This window comes from Salvia hispanica, chromosome 3, assembly GCF_023119035.1.
Source record: "Salvia hispanica cultivar TCC Black 2014 chromosome 3, UniMelb_Shisp_WGS_1.0, whole genome shotgun sequence".
NCBI classification, from domain to species: Eukaryota; Viridiplantae; Streptophyta; class Magnoliopsida; order Lamiales; family Lamiaceae; genus Salvia; species Salvia hispanica.
This window is the reverse complement of record NC_062967.1, coordinates 31,775,351-31,799,469: the sequence shown is the minus strand read 5'-3', so window position 1 is coordinate 31,799,469 and position 24,119 is coordinate 31,775,351. Positions and strand designations below refer to the sequence as shown.

The following is a 24,119-nucleotide window of genomic DNA, read 5'->3' as shown; positions in this document are numbered from 1 at the left end:
AAACCAATTCCCTTTCATAATTATCTTCTCACTTTTCTACCATGAATAAAATGATTCCTTCCATATCTACATGATTATAAAGTGATTATATATTTTGAACTACTCAACAAGGTTAAGTAAAAATGCATGTATATAAAGATTCACAATAACATATGGTAGTATAATATTTTATTTAAGGCAAAGGAAGGCAAAGGATCTTATAATACATTCAGTTTCTAGTAGAGTAATAATTTTTGGTTAATTTTTGGCCAATCCCATGACTTTCAAATAATAGTAAATCTAACCAAATTTTGTAGTACTTTTCACAACTATCCCATACAACTAAAATTCCAATTAAATTTGTCATTTAAATAAAATATTTTTTTTACTGACTTCTGAACAAATTTACCATTACTCATCAATTACTAAGTGAGTATTATATAAAATGACAAAAATACAAAATAACCAAGAATTTTATCATAGATTTTTATTCATATGATACACTTGCAAAAGGTACCATAGTTAATCTTAATTTACCTTTTGAAAATTAAGATTAATTAGAACTCAATCAAAACAAATTCGCTAATTTCAAATTTAATATATGAACTCTTGATTTGAGATTACTACTGCTCAAAATGTACTAATACACCACAATGAATGTAAAATTTAAAAAACCAATTACTTCCTATAATCATTCCCTCCCATTCCCTTTCATAACACCCTTTTCAATTTTCTTTCATGATTAGCATGAATCTTTCCATATCTAAATATTTTGAACTACACAATAAGATTAACTCTCACAAATAACAATATTTTAATTTCTCATATTCCTTCCAAGATTAATATAAATCTTTCCATACTTTCCATATCTATTCACCACCACATTGTATTACATAATATTTGAAGCATACCAATAACCAACTCTATAATCAATATTTGCATATATTTACTTGAAACAATTTTGAAAAATTTGTATCTATCTCTTGTTGTGCCAATTGATATATAAATTGATTTAGGTAAAGATTCCTAATAGATTTAGTTTCCAAATCAAATCCACCAAGCCCTATAAAAGCAACCCCAAACCCCAACACCAAACCCACTTTCTCCACTTTCCCTCTCAAAAACCGTTACTTTCGCTCCAAATTCTCCTCCTCTCTCTCTCTCTCTTCAATTCTACAATGAAGCAAGAAACAATCTCTCTGAGCGACAGCAGCGATTACAGTTCCGGCGCCGACGAATTCAGGCAGCGGCGGATGGAGGCGGTTTTGCCGCCCGGGTTTCTCGAACCGATCAGACCGCTCGGTTTCACCGGTACGAGGCGGTTTGATGGAATGGTGAAGCAAGAGAATGTGTCTAATTCGAAGGAGGTGGTTGCGATTGCGGCTGCTCCGATCACTACGGTGGCTCCGATTACCGCGGTTGCTCCGGTGGCGAGTTGTAGGCAGTTTTGGAAAGCCGGCGACTACGAGGGCGGCGGCAATGGGGCTAATCTTTATGATGGTATGTTAACCTTTTTTTAAAAAAAAAATTTGTCATGTTTTGTTTTGTGGATTTGTATTTAACAAGTTTATTAGTTTCTTTAAATCTTTTGATAAAAATCTAAATTGTGTGAAAAACCACAATGGGGATGATTTTTAGGGGATGCTTTCAATCAATGGATCTATGTGGGGCCGGGGACCGTTGGCCGTCAACCCCACATTCATCATTGGAAAATTCCATTTAATTCGACACTGGGGTTTATTGTACAACGGTCGGAAAACTCTAGGAAATTTGGAATATTTCATTAAGATATCTTAATGAGTTGTCGTCGATCCCACATTCATCATTAGAAAATTCCATGAAATTCGGCCTTGGGTTTCATTCTACGATGGTTGAAAAATTCTAGTATTAAAGTTGAAAATTTCAGTACATCCAAATGAGTTGTTGTCGACTCCACATTCTATAGTAGAAAATTCTATGAAATTCGACCTTGAGGTTCATTCTACATCGGTCGAAAAATTTAGTTTTAAAATTGAAATTTCATTACATCCAAATGAGTTGTTGTCGACTCCACATTCTATCTTAGAAAATTCTATGAAATTTGACGTTGAGGTTGGTTCTACATCGGTCGAAAAATTCTAGTGTTAAAATTAGAAAATTTTGTTAAAAAATTACATTTAATTCGACCTTGGTTCATTCTACAACGGTCGAAAAACAATTAAATTTAGAAAATTTCATTAAATTCAGCCATTACCATTGCCCCATGTGAACTCTTTGGAGTTGATTCTTCATCCGCCATCCATTAGATTATTAGCAGGATGAAAACTTTGGGGCACTAGTAAATTTTCATATTTTGCTAAAATTAAGTACTCTCTCAGACCGCGAAAAATAGTTTCATTTTGCTATTTTGGGATATCCAAAAAAAGTAGTTCCATTTCTAAAAATGGAAAGTTCTCTCTACTATTTTACCCACTTTTTCTCTTTACCTACCTTTTCTCCTTTTTTTTACCTATCAATTTCTCATTAAAAGTCATGTTAAAAAGTGCTTCTTTAAATCTTAAGTGACTATTTCAATTCTATCAAGTGTTAACTTCATATCCTTTGTTTCTTCTAATTAATTGGCTTTAGATAGATTAGTGAATGGTAAATTAAAGTTCCCTCTTTTCTATTAATTTTGCAGAAGAAATGGATCATGTGAGGGTTCATCCAAAATTCTTGCATTCAAATGCAACCAGCCATAAATGGGCTTTAGGAGGTAAAAAAATATTTTCAATAACTGGATTATATTTTAGCAAGTAGTACTCCACTAACTAATAATTTAATGATTGATTGTTTTCTTCCAGCTTTTGCAGAGCTTCTGGACAATGCCTTAGATGAGGTAATTTGCATTCTCTCAATCTTACAACAATTCCATTTAGGGTTTAACTGCTTGACCTATTTGTGTGTGACAGAGTTGCAATGGAGCCACCTATTGCGACGTCGACATAGCAGAGAACACGAAGGACATGACAAAAATGGTGGTGGTGCAAGACAACGGCGGCGGCATGACTCCTAACAAGATGCGGCAATGCATGTCCCTAGGCTATTCCGCCAAGACCAAAATCTCGGGCACAATCGGCCAATGTAAGTACTCACAACATATACATTTTATAGTTATTATGGTCTGGGCATATAATATAAGGTCCTTTTTATTGATAAAAATAGGAAATCAAATAGACCCTTCATATGATCATATCAAAAATATTGTTTTCATCTTGTGCTTAGATAACATATTGTCTTAAACAGATGGAAATGGTTTCAAGACTAGTACAATGAGGCTTGGGGCTGATGTCATTGTCTTCTCGCGCTGTCAAGGGAAGTACGGTGGAAGGTATGTATATAATATATGTACACAGTTCCTTCTTCTGCTTCTTTGTCGTCTTCTTCTTTTTGACGTTGTGGGACTTGTTGCTTTTCCGTTGCAGCTCTACGCAGACCATTGGCTTGCTATCCTACTCATTCTTGCGTGGCACCGGAAAAGAAGACATTGTTGTTCCCATGGTATTGTACTTTTTCCCTTTTTTGTTTCCTTTCAAGTTCCTATAGTACTAAATGCCAATTTAATTGAATGCGGAAATATAAATACTAAAATGATACAATGTTGAAGAGATTAATTAGTTCATTGTATATATTCAGCTTGATTGATTCAAAACATTACATATGTTTTCTATTTTGAGATCTGAATTTTGTTTTTAAGATTGATTACGAAAAGAAGGGAGAAGTATGGAGTCAATATGTGAAATCTTCACCCGATTGTTGGGACAGAAACCTTGAGACTATTATTGAGTGGTCTCCATATCAATCTGAGGGGGATCTTCTTCAACAGGTACCTATATTATATACTAGTGCATAATTTCTTCAAATTTCCTAACTGTTTGGCTAATTACTCTTGTGTGTAGTTCGATTTCTTGAGCGAGCAAGGAACGCGCATTGTGATCTATAATCTGTGGGACGACGACTTAGGCTCACGCGAGCTCGATTTTGACACAGATCCACATGTAAAAAACTAGCCTCCCCCCCCCCTTGTGATATGTTATGTTTAGTATTTGAACTGTCTTTTTCAGGACATTCAACTCCGGGGAGACGAGAGAAACGAGAAGAAGATCAAGATGGCGGACACGTACTCGAGCTCTAGCCACTTCCTCACTTACCGCCACTCTCTCAGAGTAAGTCCTTACATTAATTAGGATAAAATCAAAATCTAGGGTTTTCAGGGTTAGGGTTAGGGTTAGGGTTTGATCATGGTGATCTTCTTGCAGAGCTACGCCTCGATACTGTACCGTAGATTGCCACCTGGCTTCCGCATGATCTTGCGAGGAAAGGAGGTTGATCATCATGATATCATCTCTGATCTGATGCTGACTGAGTCCCTCGTCTATAGGCCTGCCCCTCGCCCCGACACGCCTCCTTCAAGAGATCCCAATGTAATGAATGCTGCTCCTTCATCACTTGACTAGCTACATACTAATGAAATTGATCTTGTTTTCTTGCGCAGATGTCGGCAACGGTGACTCTTGGATTTGTGAAAGATGCACATCACCATATTGATATTCAAGGCTTCAATGTGTATCATAAAAACAGACTCATTAAGCCCTTTTGGAGGGTTTGGAATGCTGCTGGTAGTGATGGGAGGGGAGTTATAGGTATGATGAACACATTATTTTTGTCATATGTTTATGAAAGATTGAATCTTGATTACTTGTTTGTTGATGATGATGTGATTGAAGGTGTTTTGGAGGCGAATTTCATCGAACCAGCACACGATAAGCAAGGATTTGAGCGCACGGTTGCACTCTCAAGGCTTGAAAACAGACTAGTCCACTTTCAGAAGAATTTTTGGTTTGATTATGTGTTATTTTTGTTTCAACCAAAGATGATGTAAAGAAGATGAAGAAGACTAACTTGAATGATGTTTTAGGTCTACAAAGTGTCAACTCATTGGCTATGCCCCGAGGCGCAGTTCCAAGAATAGCGTTTCTCCTGATAAGTCCGGCTCTTTTGAAGCCGAGCCAAGATCAGCAAAGAGGGCTAGTGATGGCGATGGTGAGATGCAGCCAAACCCGAAAAGAGCAAGAGAAGATGGACCATCTGCCAATGGACTTTCGGATCGAAAGGCACAATGTAGTACTACTGCTACTGCTACTACTACTAATACTACTACTCCGCGCCAACAGCCTCAATCAACACAACATGATGTTAAGGTAGGAATGTAGGATCATGTTTTGTTTTTTTTTTAAGGTTTTGTACATATGTTTTTGCGTTGTTAATTCATCCCTTTTTGAAATAGATCAAGCCCCTTCCTCGAGTTCAATCATGCTCGTTGAGTTCAAGCGGAGACGAAGCAGCCCTTTCCTCGAGTTCGAACATGGTCTTTGAGTTGAAGCAAGAGAATCAAGGCTTGAGAGAGAGGTATAAATGCATAAATATTAAGAAATCTCCTCATATATATAGTTGTATTAATTGGGAATGTAATAACCTTTCTCTTCTAGTTTGGATATTATGGTGCAAGAGTTGCAAAATGAGAGAGAGAAGTGCAAGTCACTCCAAAATGAGGTGAGCCCTTTGTTTACTTGGTTTGGTGTCCATTGAAATTTGATGGTTATGTAGGCAAATGAATGATAATGAATTTTTTTTGTTTGATTTGTTTATAATGATTCAGCTTCAAAATACAAAAAGGATGATTGCTACAATGGATCAAGAACAGGAAATGCTTGTTACTACTTTCGCGGATGAAAGGAGCCGACGAGAAGAGGAGGAGGAGAATTTGAGAAGTAGATTAAAGGTCCGTCTTCTAATTCACAAAATGGAAACATTACTGTTTCTCCTTAACTCACAAAATAACACTGCAGAAAAATTCGTGCCCGAAAGGAAATGCCCCACTTTTAAGTGGAATGGATAGAGTAATATATTTTGAGATTTATCGACTAATTAATTTTAATGTTGTTTTGTTTTAATGCAGGATGCTTCTGACACTATTCAATCGTTGCTTAACAAAGTGAAGAAACTGGAGGAAGGAAGATGCTGATTAGTCTTTAAATTGTTAAAACATTCACCCTCTTGTAATTGAGTTGTTAACTAGCTAGTATTAATTTTTTTTGTTATGAAGAGATTAGTCCCCTTTCCGTAAATGGTAAATTGTATTGGAATGTAATCCAATTGAATTCAATTCTAACAGTTTTTCGTGATAAAAATTTGTGAGAAAATTTAATGTTGATTTAATTTATTATAAATTAAATTGTGCTTACTAAATAGAGAAGAATGTGAATGGAGAAGAATACCAAAAGCTACCAAATGTTCTATAAATACCAATTCTATTAATCAAAAGTGTCACGGCCGTGGTGGAAAAAAGAGTGTTATCTCATGTGTCAAACGTGAAAGCATTCCGTACTACTACTAAACTTTCGGTTGACGATAATTCTACTAAAGTGGTGAAGGGCGACAGAGGAAGTAGACTGAGAATCATGCCAGAGATGGTGATAGTCTAAGAGTGGACCGGAGTTGATGGTAAATAGAGGAGGCATAGCAAAAATCAACGAAAAGTTCCAAAGTAGGAGTGTGAAATAAAATAGAGAGAAAATACAAAAGGAAGAAAAAAAAGACACAGAGACTAAAATACATTTTGCGCACATTATATACTACTATACTACTATTTTATTGTTGTCCTTATTGTTGTAATGCTATGGTTGTTTACAAATTATTGTTTTATTATTCTAATTTTAGAACACCATGAATAATATTTATATGTATTTTTTTTATTTGTATGTGTGTTTTTTCAACATAGTGTTAGTATATAAATTTTTGTATTTTTAATCTTACGTGATGTTGTTATTTATTTTATTAAATTTATTCACAATGTCAAATTAATAGAATGAATAGTCGCGCCGTCCACAAATGAAATTATATTTATTAATGGTTTGTGCAGTCAGCCAGATATTTCTTTTATTCCGAACATCTTGCTGCAGAACATGATAACAATTTGGGGGAGGAATGGAGCTACGAACGAGAGCAACATGCAACGGGGAAGATGCCATCTATCCTAAACAAACGAGATTTGCGTTTTGAAGAGTGGAAATCAGAACTGGATTCCATTTGAATCACTCTGGCACCATGATGGAAATCTGATCGTTGTTACTGACTTTAAAATTAGCTAACACAGTCAGCATTTCATCTATCATATTTACACACTTCGGTTTCGTCACTCTGGCATCATGTTGGAATACAAGATATACTCCCTCTGCCCCATTAGAAATGAAACGTTTTCCTTTTTGGTCTGTCCCATTAAAAATGAAACGTTTCTAAAAATGGAAATAATACTCTCTTTACTTTTTCATCTCTCTTACTTTACTCTCTCTTCATTACTCACAAAACAGCACTACATAAAATCCCGTGCCGAAAAACAAATGTTGCATGTTTATTGGGACGGAGGGAGTACGTTGGAGGAGTAATTTAGTTTGGAGTAAATATTTGAGAGATAATAGTATATAAGAAATGATTTAGGAGATGTAGGGAAACTAAGAAACTCTTTATTTCTCAAACTTATTAAGTTATACAAAATAGTACATCTCTCCCATATTTATAGGCATCCACTTTCTATTCTAGAATTATCTACTTAACTCTTATATATTCTAAATATCTAGCTTTTTCTATAAAAATCTACTCCCTTCGTCTTCAAAGAGCATGAACTTTGAGTTTGGCACGGATAGAATTTTTATTTTAAGTATTGTTACTATAGAATGGGTCCTAACTCATTAGATAGGTGAGTTTTTTTTTTTAAAATTGAAATGTCCATGCTGTTTGAGGAATGCCAATTTTTTAGGATTTGTAATTTAGTATGCCCTGCAAAACTTTGCTTCAATTTAATGGAATTAGTTTTTATAATGATTATCATATCGGAAAATTTAATTTCAGCCCATTCTTTAAATTAGATCTGTTGAGAATCTGAATAATTCTTATTTAGCCTTATATTTGTGTATAATTTCTTTCTCTCTCTCTATCTCACTCTATTTGCCCTTCCCTCCCTATAATTCACATTAATTTATTCATTCTTATATATCTCTCTCATTCACATCTATAATCCATATTTATATTTGTCTACATTTGATTATATGTGCTGCAGATTTAAATTCGAACCAGCACAACCCTTTTCATATATAGTGAATGCAAACTACCGTCTCAAACTCTCAATTAGTATATATTGCACGTTATATTATGTTTCTAATTATTTTAAAATGATACGTGCATAAAAAATTATATCCACAAATAATATTACTACAATTTGTTAGTAATAAATTTCATAATTTTGTTTGTCTTAATTTTATTTCCCCTGGTTTTGAGCAGTGAATTCCTCTGTTTTAAAATTAGAACTGATTCAAATATCTTAGTTCTGGTTAATTTTGGACTTCCATGCATGCATGCTCAATAAATTAACAAAAGAAATTACAGAAATACTAAAAATTCAAGAGTGAAAATGTAAAAGAAGATTGAAAATAATTAAGCTTCACATCATCTATACAAAGGACACTCCCCACATAATTGCTACAACCAATCCGATTTGAGCCCCTTTTCCTTGGCACTACAAAATCAATTCCCCAACGCAAGAAAAGTAATTCAAAGCCAGAGCGCGCCGGCTTCCTTGAGCAGCGGCACCAAAGCGCCGCCAATGTGGGCCGCCATGACGCTATCCATCGTCCCGACGAGTTTGCCGCCGACGAAAACCACCGGCACGGCGGCGGCGGCGCCGAGGAGGTGCGAGAGCGCGGCCTGGATGCCCCGGGCCATGGGATGGTGGTCGAGCTCGTAGACGGTGGGGCTGACGCCCATCCCGCAGAAGAGGCGCTTGACGGCGTGGCACATGCAGCACGTGCTCATGCTGAATATCACCACCGCGCTGCCCGACGCCAGCCACACCACCCTCTCCAGAGCTTCAGAGGAGGAGGAGGAATTGCTCGAATCTGATTGGTACTGCATTTTCATGATGCCTACTATTATATGATTAATTCTAGAGAGTGATTTAGTCCCAGGATACTCATGAGGACTGTTTATATAGAGGTTGGGGGAGAGGGCTACTTTTGTCTTTTCATGTCTCCACGTGTGTGTACCAACACTATAGCTACAAGGATATTCTATTTATTATAAAATTTTAATGATAAATAAATTAAATTTTCAGTTGCATCATTTTATCAAATTTGGGTTATTGAAACTGAATGACTGACAAAAACGCCTATATAAGAGCGTCCACACTCCCATATATGTGTCATAAATTTTATTCCGTAATTTAATCGTAAATTTTATTCCGTAAATATAGTTGTTTTTGAATTATTTTTATTGCGGCTGGCCTAAATCTGATGTGTCAGGTGAATTTTTAATGCTGCTGACGTTGCAGGGAGAGAGAGTGGCGGACCTAAAGCCACTATAGATGCTCTAAGTATACGATTATTATGACCCAATTGCTTTTACCAAATTTAATGTGCATCTGGCATGAGAGAATGGATTTGTTCATTGGCGTATCATTCAATTAGGGGTTATAGTAGGTGAGTAATAATTATAATAATAATAGTAATAAATAATAATAATAATAATGTTAATTATAAACTAGAATATACTAATATGTAGTAGAATTATGTACTCAGTCCGTCCGCGATTAGAAGTCCCAGTCAATTTTGCGTACCCGTTTTATATAAATTATAAAAAGTAGTTAAAGTGGAGAAATGGTAAAGTAAGAGGGAGAATAATGTTGACAAGAGTCTTCTCAATATTATTCTCTTTTTTACTTTACCATTTCTCCATGTTAACTATTTTTTTATCATTTTTATAAAATAGGTGTGCAAAAGTGACCGGGACTCCTAATTGCAGACGGAGGGAGTAATTGTCGTGAGTGTGGGGGATTTATTAGTGTAAGACTGTAAGTAGTTCTTTTAGTGAATAATGGGCTATGCCAACACCCATGTTTTTATCCAACGGTCTTTAAGTGCGTTAGTTAATGCTCAATATCCCAACTACATTAAATCCCCTCTTTGGAGACAACGTATACTGGACAAAATAATTAGCTATTGTTTATGATGTGGGCAGTCCACTTTTATTTAATTTGGCTAAATTATTTTTACAGCTAGTATGTATATTGGGGAATTTTTAATTAGTAACCTAAAAGTTCATGTAGTATTATATATCTATCAATTCGACGCATGTTTTCTATGATATTACAAATTAAAATTAAATTACATTATGCAGTGTATAATTATATTGAAAATTAGGTGCACCGTAATGTTTAACAAATAAACTAACATATCGATTGAGAAGAGTCTGGCTGTATATTGAATTATTTTTATTAGGACTTTGCATTAATTTGCTAGTGATGACATAGATAGTGTGTTCTTTAATAATTTATTATGCAGCTACTTCAAAAAAATACTTATGCAATTTAAATTTGGAGCAATATAGTATGACGTAATAAATCGCCGTTTTCTCAATTAATTGCTATTAATAAAGAGAGCAACTTACTGACATATTTTGTTAAAGCAACAATGTTTTTCCATATCAAACCTTTAGTGGAAAATTGTTTAAATTATATCTTTGAGTTGGTAGTATTATTTTAGTTGAAAATTGTTTAAAAATCCATGAAATTTGGATAATTTTTGGTTGATTCTGAATGTAACTCTGATCAAATGTGTAACATATTAGTGATATTTTTCAACCAAACAACGTCGTTTTCTTTATGAATAGACGACATCATTTAAATTCGTCACTGCTGACATCCACGCATGATTACTCAGGTTTCAAACAATTTAACCAAAAAAAATATCATGAAATAAAAGTCAGTCTTCATAATTTTTTTAACTGATGTTTAAAATTGCAGAACAAACCTAAATTTGACTAAACTGTATGTTTTTTTTTCCGACAGTATGCCCTTATTTTAATAGACCATGATCCACTTAGATGAGAGCCTTACTCAAATATGGGACCTAGTAACACATTTTTTTAGGTAAATAGAAATTAAAACATACTCCTACTATATAAAATAAAAATAGAACATGGCTTGTGTACTCAATAAGTCAATATTCTCATCTAACGAATATAAGCCTTTTCATTCGAAATCGAAATCCAGTACTTGTGAACAAAATTCCAAGAACTTATTTATTGTGTATATTTAAAGTCCAACAACTGTAGTGACATCATATAAAGGAAAAAATAAAGTTATGCGACCCTCTACATTATTGGGGTGGATATTTGATCAATATTGGGGTTCATATATTAATTGCGGATAACGAAAAAAAACCCTACAAATGGGCAATATTTTTTCATTGCAGATTCAGTGTTGATGCAATATATGGAAACAGCACTGTTTCTCATGACTCATGCCAACCGTGTAATAATATTTCGGTCCATAAAGAATTTAATAATGACTAGTCGTCAATTAATATAAAATCACTTTCCTATTAAAATGATCAATTAAACAGATATTTCAATCAATTTTCTATCGTACATAATTAGAGTTATAGATAGAGGCAAAACACCAACTAGTCGAAATGACAAGTGAAAAATAATTAGTTAGATATGATCTTAAATTCGGTAAAATATTTCTGATTTTTGAATTTTGGAATATTGTTTCTTCTACAAGGGAGTTTTAGAATGTTCAAAATTGTAAATACGCACATAATATCAATTGAGTTTAATTTGTTTTGTAGTTTGTCACATTTTACTTTTTAATTTGTCTAATTTTAATTTGTCTAATAAAAGATGTTACGTTTTTTTTTAACTCTCTCTCACATTAATATAAATATACTATTTTCTCTCTCCATTTAACGTACAAAACAACATCTCTTAATATCTCGTGTTAATCTCCAAGTATATCATCTATGATAGGACGGAGGGAGTAGTACATTTCCTATCTCATACTTTAGTCTCTGAAACATTTATTTTCTCTTCACTCTTCTACTTTTTTTTTTCTCTTATTTTACTCTAAGCCTAAATCTTTAAATATCAATTTTTCTTAAATATCGTACCAAAAAAAATGCACTTATCATTCACTCCCTCCGTTCAACAGTAATATAGTTATTTTTTCATTTTGGTACGTTCCATTATAACAGTCACTTCATTTTCTAGCAAAAGTCAACACATTTATTATCTCTTATTAATTAGTATTATACTTTGTTTTTTCCTCTATCTTTCTATATTTTTCTATCTCGTACTTTATCTTTTCATAATTTTTTATATTTAATATAATTTTTCTTAAATTACGTGTAAAAAAAATGACTCCAATGAGTGAGTATAAGAGCATCCTCATCCGTGCTCTTAAATAAGAGTACGGAGGTGGGCCCAGACCCACTTTTACTCCTTGTCCTTAGACAAGAGCACAACACTCACATCCGTGCTCTTCCGCAAGGACAAGCTCAAAGGTCCTACCATTCTATTATTCAATTTAAATAATTCAATTACTAAAAACATTTCTACAATATAAAAATACATTAAAAAAATAAAAGTTACATAATTAAAATCCTAAAAAATAAAATTTACATAAATAAAATCCTAAAATACAATTAAAAGTGAATTTTGGAGAAAAATTAAAAAATAATTAAAAGTGTGTAGAAATCGGATATAATTTATTGGGAAGTGAGAAAATATTTTTTTTATTTAAAAATATTTTTTTAAACTAAATTCGAATTTTAAAAAAAAAGAATAAAAAAAAAAGAATTTCCAATAGCTAAGTCGTTGGCCAATCACAGCCCGCCACGTCGAGCTGCTCAGCGGCACGGACGTGCTCTTAGCTAAGAGCACCGCCCTAAGACGGACAAGCTGCATTGGCGGATGAGCGGTGTCCCTGCCTCTGGCATGGACGGACGAGGCACCAACGTGGATACTCTAACGGAAGGAGGGAGCAGCTAATATGAGTTAACTGAATTTATAACATAAAACAAATTACACACAGCCAACTTTTAAATAAATAACTCCAATAAACATCGATTTACATTTTATTTCAAAATTCTTAAATGAGAGGAAACGAAAAAGGAAGGCATGTTCGTGGACCTGCATGACGTCATCATATTGAATTAGGGAGCAGTGACGCACGTGGGCGTAGTCCAGACTTAATAAAAGGGGTCCAGAAAAATAATATGAAAAGTTTTGAGGGGCAGAAAAAAAAGATATACGGATTTGTAGCTTTGCAGTTTGGCCCCCCCAATGCAGGGACAAAGTTGGCAATTCCAAGGCGCGCGTGCACTGAGTTGGCGACGGCGTGGCGGCGGAGACAGTACGGAAGCGGTGGAATCCGACATGAAACTAAGCTTCCATAACTTTGTTGTCTCCCCAACTTTTCCGTTTTTTTGCCTTTTTTACCTCTTTTGAGACAGTGATGCATGCATCTATTTGGGGGGTTGACTGAAATTGATAAAAAGTTTTGGACTCGATACAGAATATTTTCATTCTCTGTTCTTGGTTTATCATGTCATGCATGTTCATCCGATCCTTTATGCATATTCAATTATTCTTACAATATTTTTCAATTGTCACATCACGTATCATCAATTGAATCCTAATAGTACTATACTTATTGAAATTTTGATATTTATAAATTCAAAATAAAATGTTTAAAATTTTCATAATTGAATACCTACATTACATAAGCGAATTAATAACTAAATTACCTTTTTAATAAAAACAAAACCTAATTTCCAATTTTTTTCTTGAGGAGCTTGATGTTGGCATTCGGAGTTGGACATCATTGCCGTGTCCTTTTAAACCATCTCGACATAATTCCTGATCAACTTCGCAGTGCAGAATTAATTCAAGGAGGGATCCAGTCGCCTTCTGCAGATAGTGTGAGTGTGTGTGCGAGTGCAGTAACACCTTGTTTCATGTTCCCTAGGACAACACTTGTGAAGGCCCTGCTGTGAATGGCCTAACAGAGGATCCACCAAACGAAAGTTGTGGAGTCGAACATAGTGAAAAATATTGTCGATAGTGTCGAAAGAAAGAGGCAGTAAGATTGTCGTCGCTTACATTAGATGACAGGCGAAATGGAAGTGAATTAGAAAGATTGTCATCGCTTACATTAGATGACAGGCGAAATGGAAGTGAATTAGAGTTGGGTCAAAACTATCATACCAGAGGATTGACAATTGCTGAAAGGCCTAAGTTGATTTGTCTAAGATCCTAAAGATTCACTCTCATATTTTCGAATTACTGTCAGATATAAGACAATTTTTTATACATTTCGAAAAGGCCTAGATTGGTTTGTTTAGCATAAATGTATTTCTTGTTGGGCCAAAACTAATATTGTTGTGGTTTGTAACACACAATGAACAGCAAGGCCCATTATTTGCTTATCCTTATGCCTAGAGATGTCAATCGGGCTAACCCGTTCGGGTTCGGGCCAGTCCACTCGGGTTGCCGGGCTATTTGGGTGGTGCGGGTCATTCGGGTTATGGATTTTTCGGATCATAAATTTTCAACCCTAACCCTAACCCATCGGGCTATTCGGGCCTAAAAGCTTTCGAAAATAATCTCTCATATCAAAATTTTCTTCTATAAAATGATTTTAAATTTGAGATACTTTTTTCTTTTAGTATATAATCATATAAAATCTTCAATTTTCCATAGTTTTCTTCAATAATACTCCCTCCGTCCCATACTACTCGCACTTTTCATTTTAGGCCGTAAATTTGAGATTGATTTTTTTGTGTAATTAAATTAGAATTTTAAGTGTAATGAGACGTCACTTAATAAAGGACCTCTTAACTTAAACTAACATATTAATTAAATGCATTAATTCTAACTTAAACTATAAATAATGTAAGGAGTTTGTAACGTGCCGAAAAGTAAAAGTGCAAGTAACATGGGACGAAGGGAGTACTTGAAAAGAAGTCTTTCATCTCGATCAACTACAATATAAATTAAAGTATGTGTTCGTGTCATTATTATGGCATTGTTTGTAACTAATTCTTTATGGAAATTAAAAATCATATCTTATATGAATCATTATTAAAATGATAAATAGATTAAGATTTTGATGAGTTAGTTCTTAATTTTGTCTTGATTGGCTTTGGTGGTGGTAAGACACTAGTGGCAGATGATGGGACGGTGCAATAATGAGTTGAGATGGAAATTGAAAGCTGATATCGTGGGATCGAGTGGAAAAGTGTAGAATTAAGATTGAATAAGACTAATGATTGTGTAGAATGAAGATTGGGGATTCAAAAATATAAAAAACTCCTAAAACTTTATTTTATAATTAAAACTCACAACCCATCGGGCCGACCCGCAACCCGCTCAGGCCAACCCGTTTAACCCTCCAACCCATTCAGGCCAACCCGTTTAGCCCGTTTTGTATTCGGGTAAAAAATTATAGCCCTAACCCGCTCATATTACCGGGTTATTCGAGCCGGCCCACGGATTTCGGGTTGAATTGACATCCCTACTTATGCCGATGAGTTAACCAAACACATTTCAATTTAATTACTGGGCTAGCTATTAAGATAACAATTAATCCTTAAATTACATGATGTTTTCAAAAAGGAATAACTTGATGTTTTATGCTTCAAAAATTAAATAGTGAACAATTGGGAAACATAGCATTTCCCAATTGTTAATATGAATATCATGTCGACACTTCATAATAAAATATGTTTGGTTATTATCAATTTTGATTTCATTTCATTTCAATTTAGTATAGCTTTTCATTTCTAGTTTTAAGTATTTTTCTGTTACAAGCAAAAAAAATTTATTTTCATCCATTAATTCAATGGTTTTCCTTATTCCTTATATCAATACAATTTGTTGTTATTCATTGTTTACATGTTCAATAAATAGTGAATATACAACCAATCAAAGTTTTTAAAATTTCAAAATAAAATTGTAGTTATGTCTTCTGTTTTTGGCTTTCAATTTATTGGCTTCTCAGTTGTTTGTCAAAATACATAAACGTAATTTGATCAACATTTAATTTGAGTCCGTAAAATGCAAAATTAAAATAAAAACAAATATTGTAATTCTTATGTTGTAGTATCATATTATACGAATTTATTTTAAATTTATTTGAGTCGGTATTCCATAACTCTTGGGTTACCACTTGGACTTTTCTCGTTCATCTCCAACAAAGCTGTTGCAAGTTGCAACTGCTTGAAAGGCTTCTTCGCCTAACTAATTCCTCGGATCAAGCGTGGGCTCTTCCTTTCCTCTTCCAAACGGCCCTGGCTCAAACTCCATCTTCTGTCGTTTGTATAGGAGCTGTATTGTCCACCCCTTAATCGTTGGGAATGTACGTGTTACCAGGCGTCTCTTGAGCATGATCCTGTCCACGTAGCAAAGCTGCATTATATAAAAAATTAGTCAGCCAAATGGACATAAATTCACATAATATGAATTACAACAAACACTTACAACGAGAAAGGAGAGCGGGCCAGAGAATGCTTTCCTCGGATTATCGGACCACAGTTTGTATCATGTCTAGCACGTACCCACACCAATTATAGTCCCTAACATTCGGAAAGTCTTGAATTGTTTTTATAATCTGAGTGTGGCAGTAAGCGTCTCCAGGTGGATTAAGGAAGATAGTGTCGAGGACGATTAGGAAGAGCTTCCTGAAAAGATCTCCCCCCGGGTATCACTCAGCAGCCTAATAAAAAAAAGTGTCAGAAAACGAGCATGGGTAAGAAACATGGAGACACGATGCGGATGCTCCTATAAAATAAAAAGAGCTGTGTATGAGGTATTCTGTCCGCATCATCTTAAGGGGTTGTGTTGCCTGCATTTGCTAGTTCACGGGCTGACGGGTATTCCTCTCGATTCTCTCATTTCCTTTGGGAAGACCAAAAGTCATCTGCACGTCTTCGTCGGTTAAATACAATATACAATGCAGGTATTTTACGCCACAAGTATCGCTATCGAAATTCTCCAATATCGTCCGGGCTAATTTGGTAGGCAAAGCATCCACTTTGTACTTTGTAGTGAAGCAAGGCACCAAAGCCCATCTCTTCAACAGATTGGACATCATCTGTATAAACTCTCTGCTGCTATCCTTACTTCACCCTTTTCGTGCCTTTTTGGTTGGCTTGGTTTCAATATTCTCCTGCAACTGTCAAATATAAATCATTAGTTCATATCAATAGCATCCTTGATCCAATGAAGAAAGGCAATTTGAATAACAAGTTGTGTCAATTATAACACAATTACCATCAATGCTTGCACTTTATTCATTCACATCAACAACTAATTACCATATCAATGTTTGTCCTAAAATAAATACTACTTCATCCAATAATAAACAATATTCATCTAAAGTTTTGTAATTAGTCAAACATTCAACAATTATATATGTAATGCACAACACACAATTTAAAGGGTGTGATTCAACAATTATTCTGAATGTAGCAAAGTAACTAGGTCGATGAATGTTTTGCTAAGTGCATCAAGGTTCATAAGAATTTTATAACAAAAACACTATTAGATGACTTAATCAACCATAACCAAAGCCAATTACCAGGATAATCTTCCTCTGGTTGATTGCGTCCACCCTTTCTCGTACGACTCTCTCTCTCTCCATAGTCTTCACCTTAATCGTTGCAATCAAGAGTTTGGGTGAGATGATGTTTTGGTTACTGCTATTGATTTAGATATCAATACACAAATAAGCGGCCGGATTTGATACACTATTGTTTAGATTGATGTTACTAGTTATTTATTCTGATGTTAAATGCTCTGGTAAATTGATGATGATGATGACGACGCTTAGGACGCAGAGCCATCAATCATGTTTATTGTCGATTCACTTTTCCACACATCTTTTATAAAACGATTTAAGAATAAATAAATATGAAGTCAACATGGTTTTCGGGCCAAATAGGTTAGATATGTATAAATTTGATTTCATGGGTCCAAATTATGCGCAAACTTCTCCTTGTTTTCCAAAATTATCAACAATTATTAGAATATTCAAATTTTCAATTTTTTTCAAATTCGGAGTATTTACGAAACTTTGATTTTTCTTCAAACCTAAGCATGCGTATTTGGATTAAATTTGGCACAAACAATTAAATATGTATTAATGTTTATCTTGTCTTGCTTTTTAGTTCACCCTTCATTTGTATTTTGGTTTGTTTATTTCTATTATCATATTGTATTTTTTAATGCGTATCATCTATCATCTACAATGTATCATCTATCATCTAGCATTATATAAAGGAAAAAGCTAGACAACCACATTATGTACAACCATAAACTGGTTTAATTAAAAAATAAACCGGTTTATTTATTACTTCCGGTTTAATAACAAACTTAAGTTACTTTTTTTTCCTTTGTAGTAAAAATGCCGCCCCTTCTTTCCCTTCTAGCGGCGCCTAATTTTTGTGTTTTTCCCTCACTACCACTTCCTGGTTTATTCAGTTTTCTACTTTTCTTCCATTTCCTTCTCTCCAAAACTCAACTATCAATATTTATTCTCTCTCTCCCATTTCATTGTTCTCTCCACACAAACAGTTACGGCCCATATTTATTCCCAGTGAAAAAATAATTTTAAATATATATATTTATTTTCATAATACTACTCTTTAATTTAGTTCTATCATTAGAATATAATCTAATTAATGACTAGTGTATCTTAGTCTATAATTTGTTTACCCTAGTATTTTACACTAGCATATTCAGTAAATATCATTACTTTAAATTATATATTAATTATGATAGTATTTAATTTTGAAAAAATTTACAACTTTATTAAGAAGTACTATATATTTTAAACTAAATTTCGGTGAGGTATAAATCATTAATGCAGTAACAATAAAATCCTTTTCTTAGCCTATGAAAAATAATAATAAAATAATTAAATATTTTATTAATTGAAATGTGAATTAGATAATAAGGTAATATAGTTATAATGATTAAGTATTTTTCTTTTGTGTTATCTTTTTTTTTTTTAATTCGTTAGTTTGTTCTTTTTTCATTAATTATCCAAAAATATATTATGTGAATATTTTTGAACTTTTGATTTACTTATTTTTATAGTAAGGAAATATGAGTATTAATCATTATCTCTTCCCTAAGTATGTTTATAAGTGGTCAATTTTATATTTGTGATTTTAAAATTACTTTATAATTAAATAATTGGATACAAATAATTATTCACAATTTTTTTTTTATATACTATCATGTATGATTAATTATGATTTGTTATTTTTAAGTAAACATATGCAGTTGTAGATAAGGAAATCACTTAATAAAAATCAAATAGTCGGAACTAATAACTTAGGTATATATAAATGTGGTTGATTTTATAATTTTAAGAACTAATACTAATAAAAAGTTGGATGTAATTAACTATTTTTAATATATTATTATTAACTAATAAATATATAGTATAGAGTAATTATATTCCGTGATTTTGACTCAATATATCGAGTACACAAGATGTTACTAGACAATGTTAATAAATTAGTTGAATAGTAATATTAATAAATTAATTATATACACTATATGTTGTTGACTTTATAATTTAAGTCTTGATGTCGAGTACAAAAGGAAACATACAGGATTATTGTCGATTAGTGGATAATAGTAGCATGAAACTATAGTCGTGCTACTACTAGTCATCAAAGGAGAGTGATACATGAAACGAGAGTGTTGCTCACTTAAGATATGTAACATATCATTCCTTGCACGTTTAGTATTGTTTGTTTCGATTTATATATATAGTTTGATTATAATATATTAAAAAATATTATTGAAATTTTTAATTTTATAAATTCATAAAAATTAAAACTCGATTTGCTCGTTTACTCTATGATTTCAAATAAATTAATATAATAATAATAAAGCAAGCTTTAATTTTTATGAATATTGTGAATAAATAGTACTCCATATGTCGCAAGAAAATTGAATCACTTCTTTTTTTCGCATTAGTTTTGAAAAAATCATAATAAATAGTTAAAGTGGATAAATAGTAAATTAAAACGATAATAAATTAGATACGAATCTTCTCTACATTATTCTCGCTTTTACTTTATTATTTATCCACTTTAATTATTTGTTACAATTTTTTCAAAACGAGTATAGAAAAGAAGTGACTCAACCTTCTTGGAACATTAGGAGAACTAGTTAACTACTATAAATTGTGAATAGTCATTCACATCCAATCATTTTAGATTTAATAGCTCTTAAAATTATAAATTATAAAATTGACCATAATAAAATATATATATTTAAGTTATTAGTAAATTTACCGACTAGTATTTGATTTTCGTTAAGTGACTTCTTTGTATATTCGACAAGTTGACTAAAAAAATCACGATACATAATTAAGTTAGACATATGGTAGTAAACACTAAATTGTGGATATATAATTATTCACTCCAACTATTGAACTATTGTATTGAATAAATTTTAAATTTGTAAATTATAAAACCAAATACTTTGTTTCTCTAGGAAAATTATATGCTATATACATTATGCGAGCATCGCTTTCGTTTGACGCACATTTAGTATTGTTTGTTTTATTTTATATAAAAATACTCGCCTAATAATTAAATAACATTAAATTGGTCATGTCAAAATAAATTCAACTAATTATCTTTTCAAAATAAATAACTTTAAATAAGGAAGTATTTAAGTAATATTAGTATTAGATTTTGCATAGCTTATAATTGATCAATTTTCTTTAGTTGGGGTTTACTATATAGTATTTGATTAAAAATTTATTTTTCAAATTGAACAGTATAATTACATACTATTTTTCATTTATAAAAACATTTTGTAATTTAATAATTTAAGTTCACATTTTTTGTATACTAAAATAAGTAATTATTAAAAGAGGAAAGTCTTGTCGAAAAGTCGTGAGCTCATGCAGAAAATAATTTCGCAGTGTATAAGAGATGGCATATCACAAATAATTTATCTACTAATATGCCTTCTAAATGACTAACCTAGCTAAATAGTAACATTAATTAATTAGATATTTCAAAAGAAACTCAATTAATCGTGTGACTGCACTTTGAATTTGATTCAACTAGTGTTAACACCCGTGCTATGCACGGGACATAAGATATTCCAATAATGAGGATAAATTATAAAGTAAAGTAAATTTTAAAAAAGCGGACAATAAAAATATAATAATGTACTATGTTTAAGAATATGTGTTAATTACAATAAGTATTCACAATATTATAAACACCTAACTCACTGTAAATTAAACATTTTTTACATTCGACAAACGATTTTATACAACTTTAATTTATAATATGAGTGGAGTAAAATAAAATAAAATAAATGGCAAAGGAAATATGTGTAAATAAGGATGAAAGAGTATGAGTTTCGACGAATGGAAATTAATATTCACAATATATGAATTATGCCGATTAATTAGTAGGATCAAAGACAACGAAATATATTTAAATTAATAATTTGTAATTCAAATACTCCCTCCGTCCCACATTTATAGTCACATTTAGTTAGGGCACGAGTTTTAAGGAATTGGTGGAATGTGTAATTAATGAAGTGAGATGGAAGAGTGAGATGGTGGAGTGTGTAATAAATGAGTGAGATGAAAGAGTGTGTAATAAATTAAGTGAGTTGGTTGAAGGTGGGTCCCTTGTTGACCTTTTTGGTTTTTTATTTTTGTTTTGGTTTATTTTTATGTTGATAATGACATTTGGGTGTAATTTTAGTGAATAATGGGGTAAAATTTTATGTCCAAATATGAAAAATTCTAAATGTGATTATAAATCTGGGACAGACTTTTATGGAAAAATGTGACTATAAAACTGGGACGGAGGGAGTAAGAAATATTATAAATAATTTATTATAATAATTAATAACAATAGCAAAATTATTAACTTAAAACAATGTTAGAATATATAAATAGATCAAATAAAAACAGGCCCATTGCATTAGCCGTCCCACATTTGGAGTAACATTTAGAATTTACCATATTTGCACATAAAATTTTATCCCATTATTCACTAAAATTACACCCAAATGCCATTATCTACATTAAAATAAATCAAAACAAAAATAAAAACCAAAAAAAGTCAAAAAGGGACCCACCGACTCACTTAATTTATTACACACTCCATCATCTCACTTCATTTATTACACACTTCATCATCTCACTCCACCAACTCACTTCATTTATTACACACTCCACCTCTCACTTCATTAATTACACACTCCACCAATTCCTTAAAACCCGTGCCATAACTAAATGTTACTACAAATGTGGGATGGAGGGAGTACACATTTACTTCTATTTTAATTTCACTAATGAACGCTCGAAATAACATTACATAAAATTTTGTTCTATCAACTGGAAAGATTATTTTCCTTTGAAAAAAATATAATTTAAATAGTTTAAATGAAAATAAAAATATACTAATATCAATAGTATGGTTGAAATACTCCTACCGTACCGAAATAAAAGTCACATTTTGCTATTTTAATTCGTTCCTAAATAAGAGTCACATTTCATTTATTTTTTCAACTCACTATTTTTTACAATTCTTAAAACTTGTGTTCACACAAAATGTAACTCATAACGTGAGACAGAAGGAATATTAAATTATAGAACTAAATTTAGAAAATTTTCAAGAAATAATCAACGAATTTTTACACGATTTAGTATGGAATAATAAAAGTAAAGAAATAAAATTTAAAAGTCCATTTTAAAATTAGAAATAAGAAAAAATAAAATGTGGTGGGTGACTTCTCGGTTATTGCAGCTCAATCTCTCTCCTCACCTACCATCTCAATCTTTCTTCATTTACGGTGGCCACCTCCACGCCGAGATGCCGCCGCCGTATTCCAGACGTCGCCGCTGCCCATTTCTCATTTCTTGTTCAACCTCATCATCTCTCTCTGTGTGGATGAGATGCCGGTGGAGCTGCTCGTCGAGTGTCTTCAGATCTATCTGATCCGCCCTCACAAATCCGTCGCCAGTGTGGATGTCTCCCTCTCTCCGGAAAGCGCCGATGCGACGTCAGTGGAGCTTACGGTGGGAACGCGCAATAAGCGACGAACTTCAACAGCGAAAAGGTAATCGAAATCCCTTTCAAAACTCTAGAGAAATCAATTTTTCTACATGCTAATATCTGTGATAATGTGATTTGGTGTCAATATGGGTGTATTTGTTTTTAAGCATGCATCAAATTCTGAAAAATAAAATTTAATTTCCGAATCATGTGCTGTTAAATGCATTCATGCAAGCTTCAATATATATGACCATGCTTGACATCTTTAGAAATTTGTGGTCATTTTTGTCCCAAAATAGATCATATTCTTAACTATTGATTAAAATAATAAACTGCAATTATATTTTAAACGAAAATAAACTATAATCTGAATTTTAATTAACATATAAACTTTACAGTCATATTCTGCAGTGTTTTCTGAGTGCAAAAAGACTAAAAATTAAAGGTTTAAATCAAGGTAACAGAAATTACCCAAAATAATTATGTATGCCATCTTTTCTAATAACTGTGATAATGTTGTCATTTTTTTGTCAATATGGCTGTTTGGAAGCATGAAAATTTTGAAAACAAATATTTTCTTTTTTCATGATTCATGTGGTTCAATATGACAGTTTGTAGAAACATAAGCAAATTCTGAAAACAAATAATTTCTTTTTTGATTCATGTGCTTTTGAATACAATGATGCATGCTTGGAATATCTATGAGCCTATATTTGTGAACCAATTTTTTTCATGTTTTTTAAGAAGTTTGAAGTCCGGTGCCCTATAAACAAAAAAATAAAATTAGTAAATAGAAAAAATATATATTATGATCTTTCTATATTTCTTTTTCTTTTTGGTAAACATACCACCTATCATGGGAAAATACTTCCAAAGTGCTATCATTGTTGTCTCCAGAATTGTATTCATAAAACGGATGCAACAGACATTGATGGTAAGTTGTAACTTTAGGTGAAGATTGTCCTGCAACTTGTGGTGCCATTGTTTTTTGATACGCGCTTTCTTCTATTGAAAAGAAATATTAAAAAATCAGTGACTAATTTAAAAAAAGTCTGAGTATTTAAACTAACAGCCACTTTTGCAGGAAATTTCCCAATAGATTGCAAAAATGGTCAAAAAAGGCAAATCATTGAACAAAAGTAAAATGAGGTCAGTGCCTTTTTTGAGAATCAACCAATC

General features: G+C 32.6%; 2 protein-coding genes and 1 long non-coding RNA gene across 3 annotated transcripts; 1 reads left to right on the top strand and 2 right to left on the bottom strand.

The window, feature by feature from the left end:
* The first annotated feature begins 1,351 nt into the window (after positions 1-1,351).
* LOC125208972 (protein MICRORCHIDIA 7-like) lies at positions 1,352-6,188 on the top strand. The gene is made up of 17 exons (XM_048108521.1): positions 1,352-1,479; positions 2,639-2,713; positions 2,802-2,836; positions 2,910-3,081; positions 3,244-3,328; positions 3,423-3,498; positions 3,695-3,823; positions 3,897-3,995; positions 4,062-4,163; positions 4,257-4,421; positions 4,493-4,640; positions 4,725-4,836; positions 4,916-5,198; positions 5,285-5,406; positions 5,487-5,550; positions 5,657-5,779; positions 5,957-6,188. The coding sequence occupies exons 2-17, from the start codon at positions 2,644-2,646 to the stop codon at positions 6,020-6,022; spliced, it is 1,851 nt and encodes a 616-aa protein (XP_047964478.1). The 5' UTR covers positions 1,352-1,479; positions 2,639-2,643; the 3' UTR covers positions 6,023-6,188.
* Positions 6,189-8,467: 2,279 nt separating this feature from the next.
* Positions 8,468-8,993, bottom strand: LOC125217031 (glutaredoxin-C5-like). The gene has a single exon (XM_048118854.1). The coding sequence runs from the start codon at positions 8,968-8,970 to the stop codon at positions 8,605-8,607; it is 366 nt and encodes a 121-aa protein (XP_047974811.1). The 5' UTR covers positions 8,971-8,993; the 3' UTR covers positions 8,468-8,604.
* Positions 8,994-16,034: 7,041 nt separating this feature from the next.
* On the bottom strand, positions 16,035-17,692 carry LOC125210885. The gene is made up of 3 exons (XR_007174413.1): positions 17,468-17,692; positions 16,369-17,062; positions 16,035-16,296 (listed from the first exon to the last, which is right to left on the bottom strand). It is a non-coding gene; the product is annotated as an uncharacterized LOC125210885 (long non-coding RNA).
* Between the last annotated feature and the right edge of the window lie 6,427 nt (positions 17,693-24,119).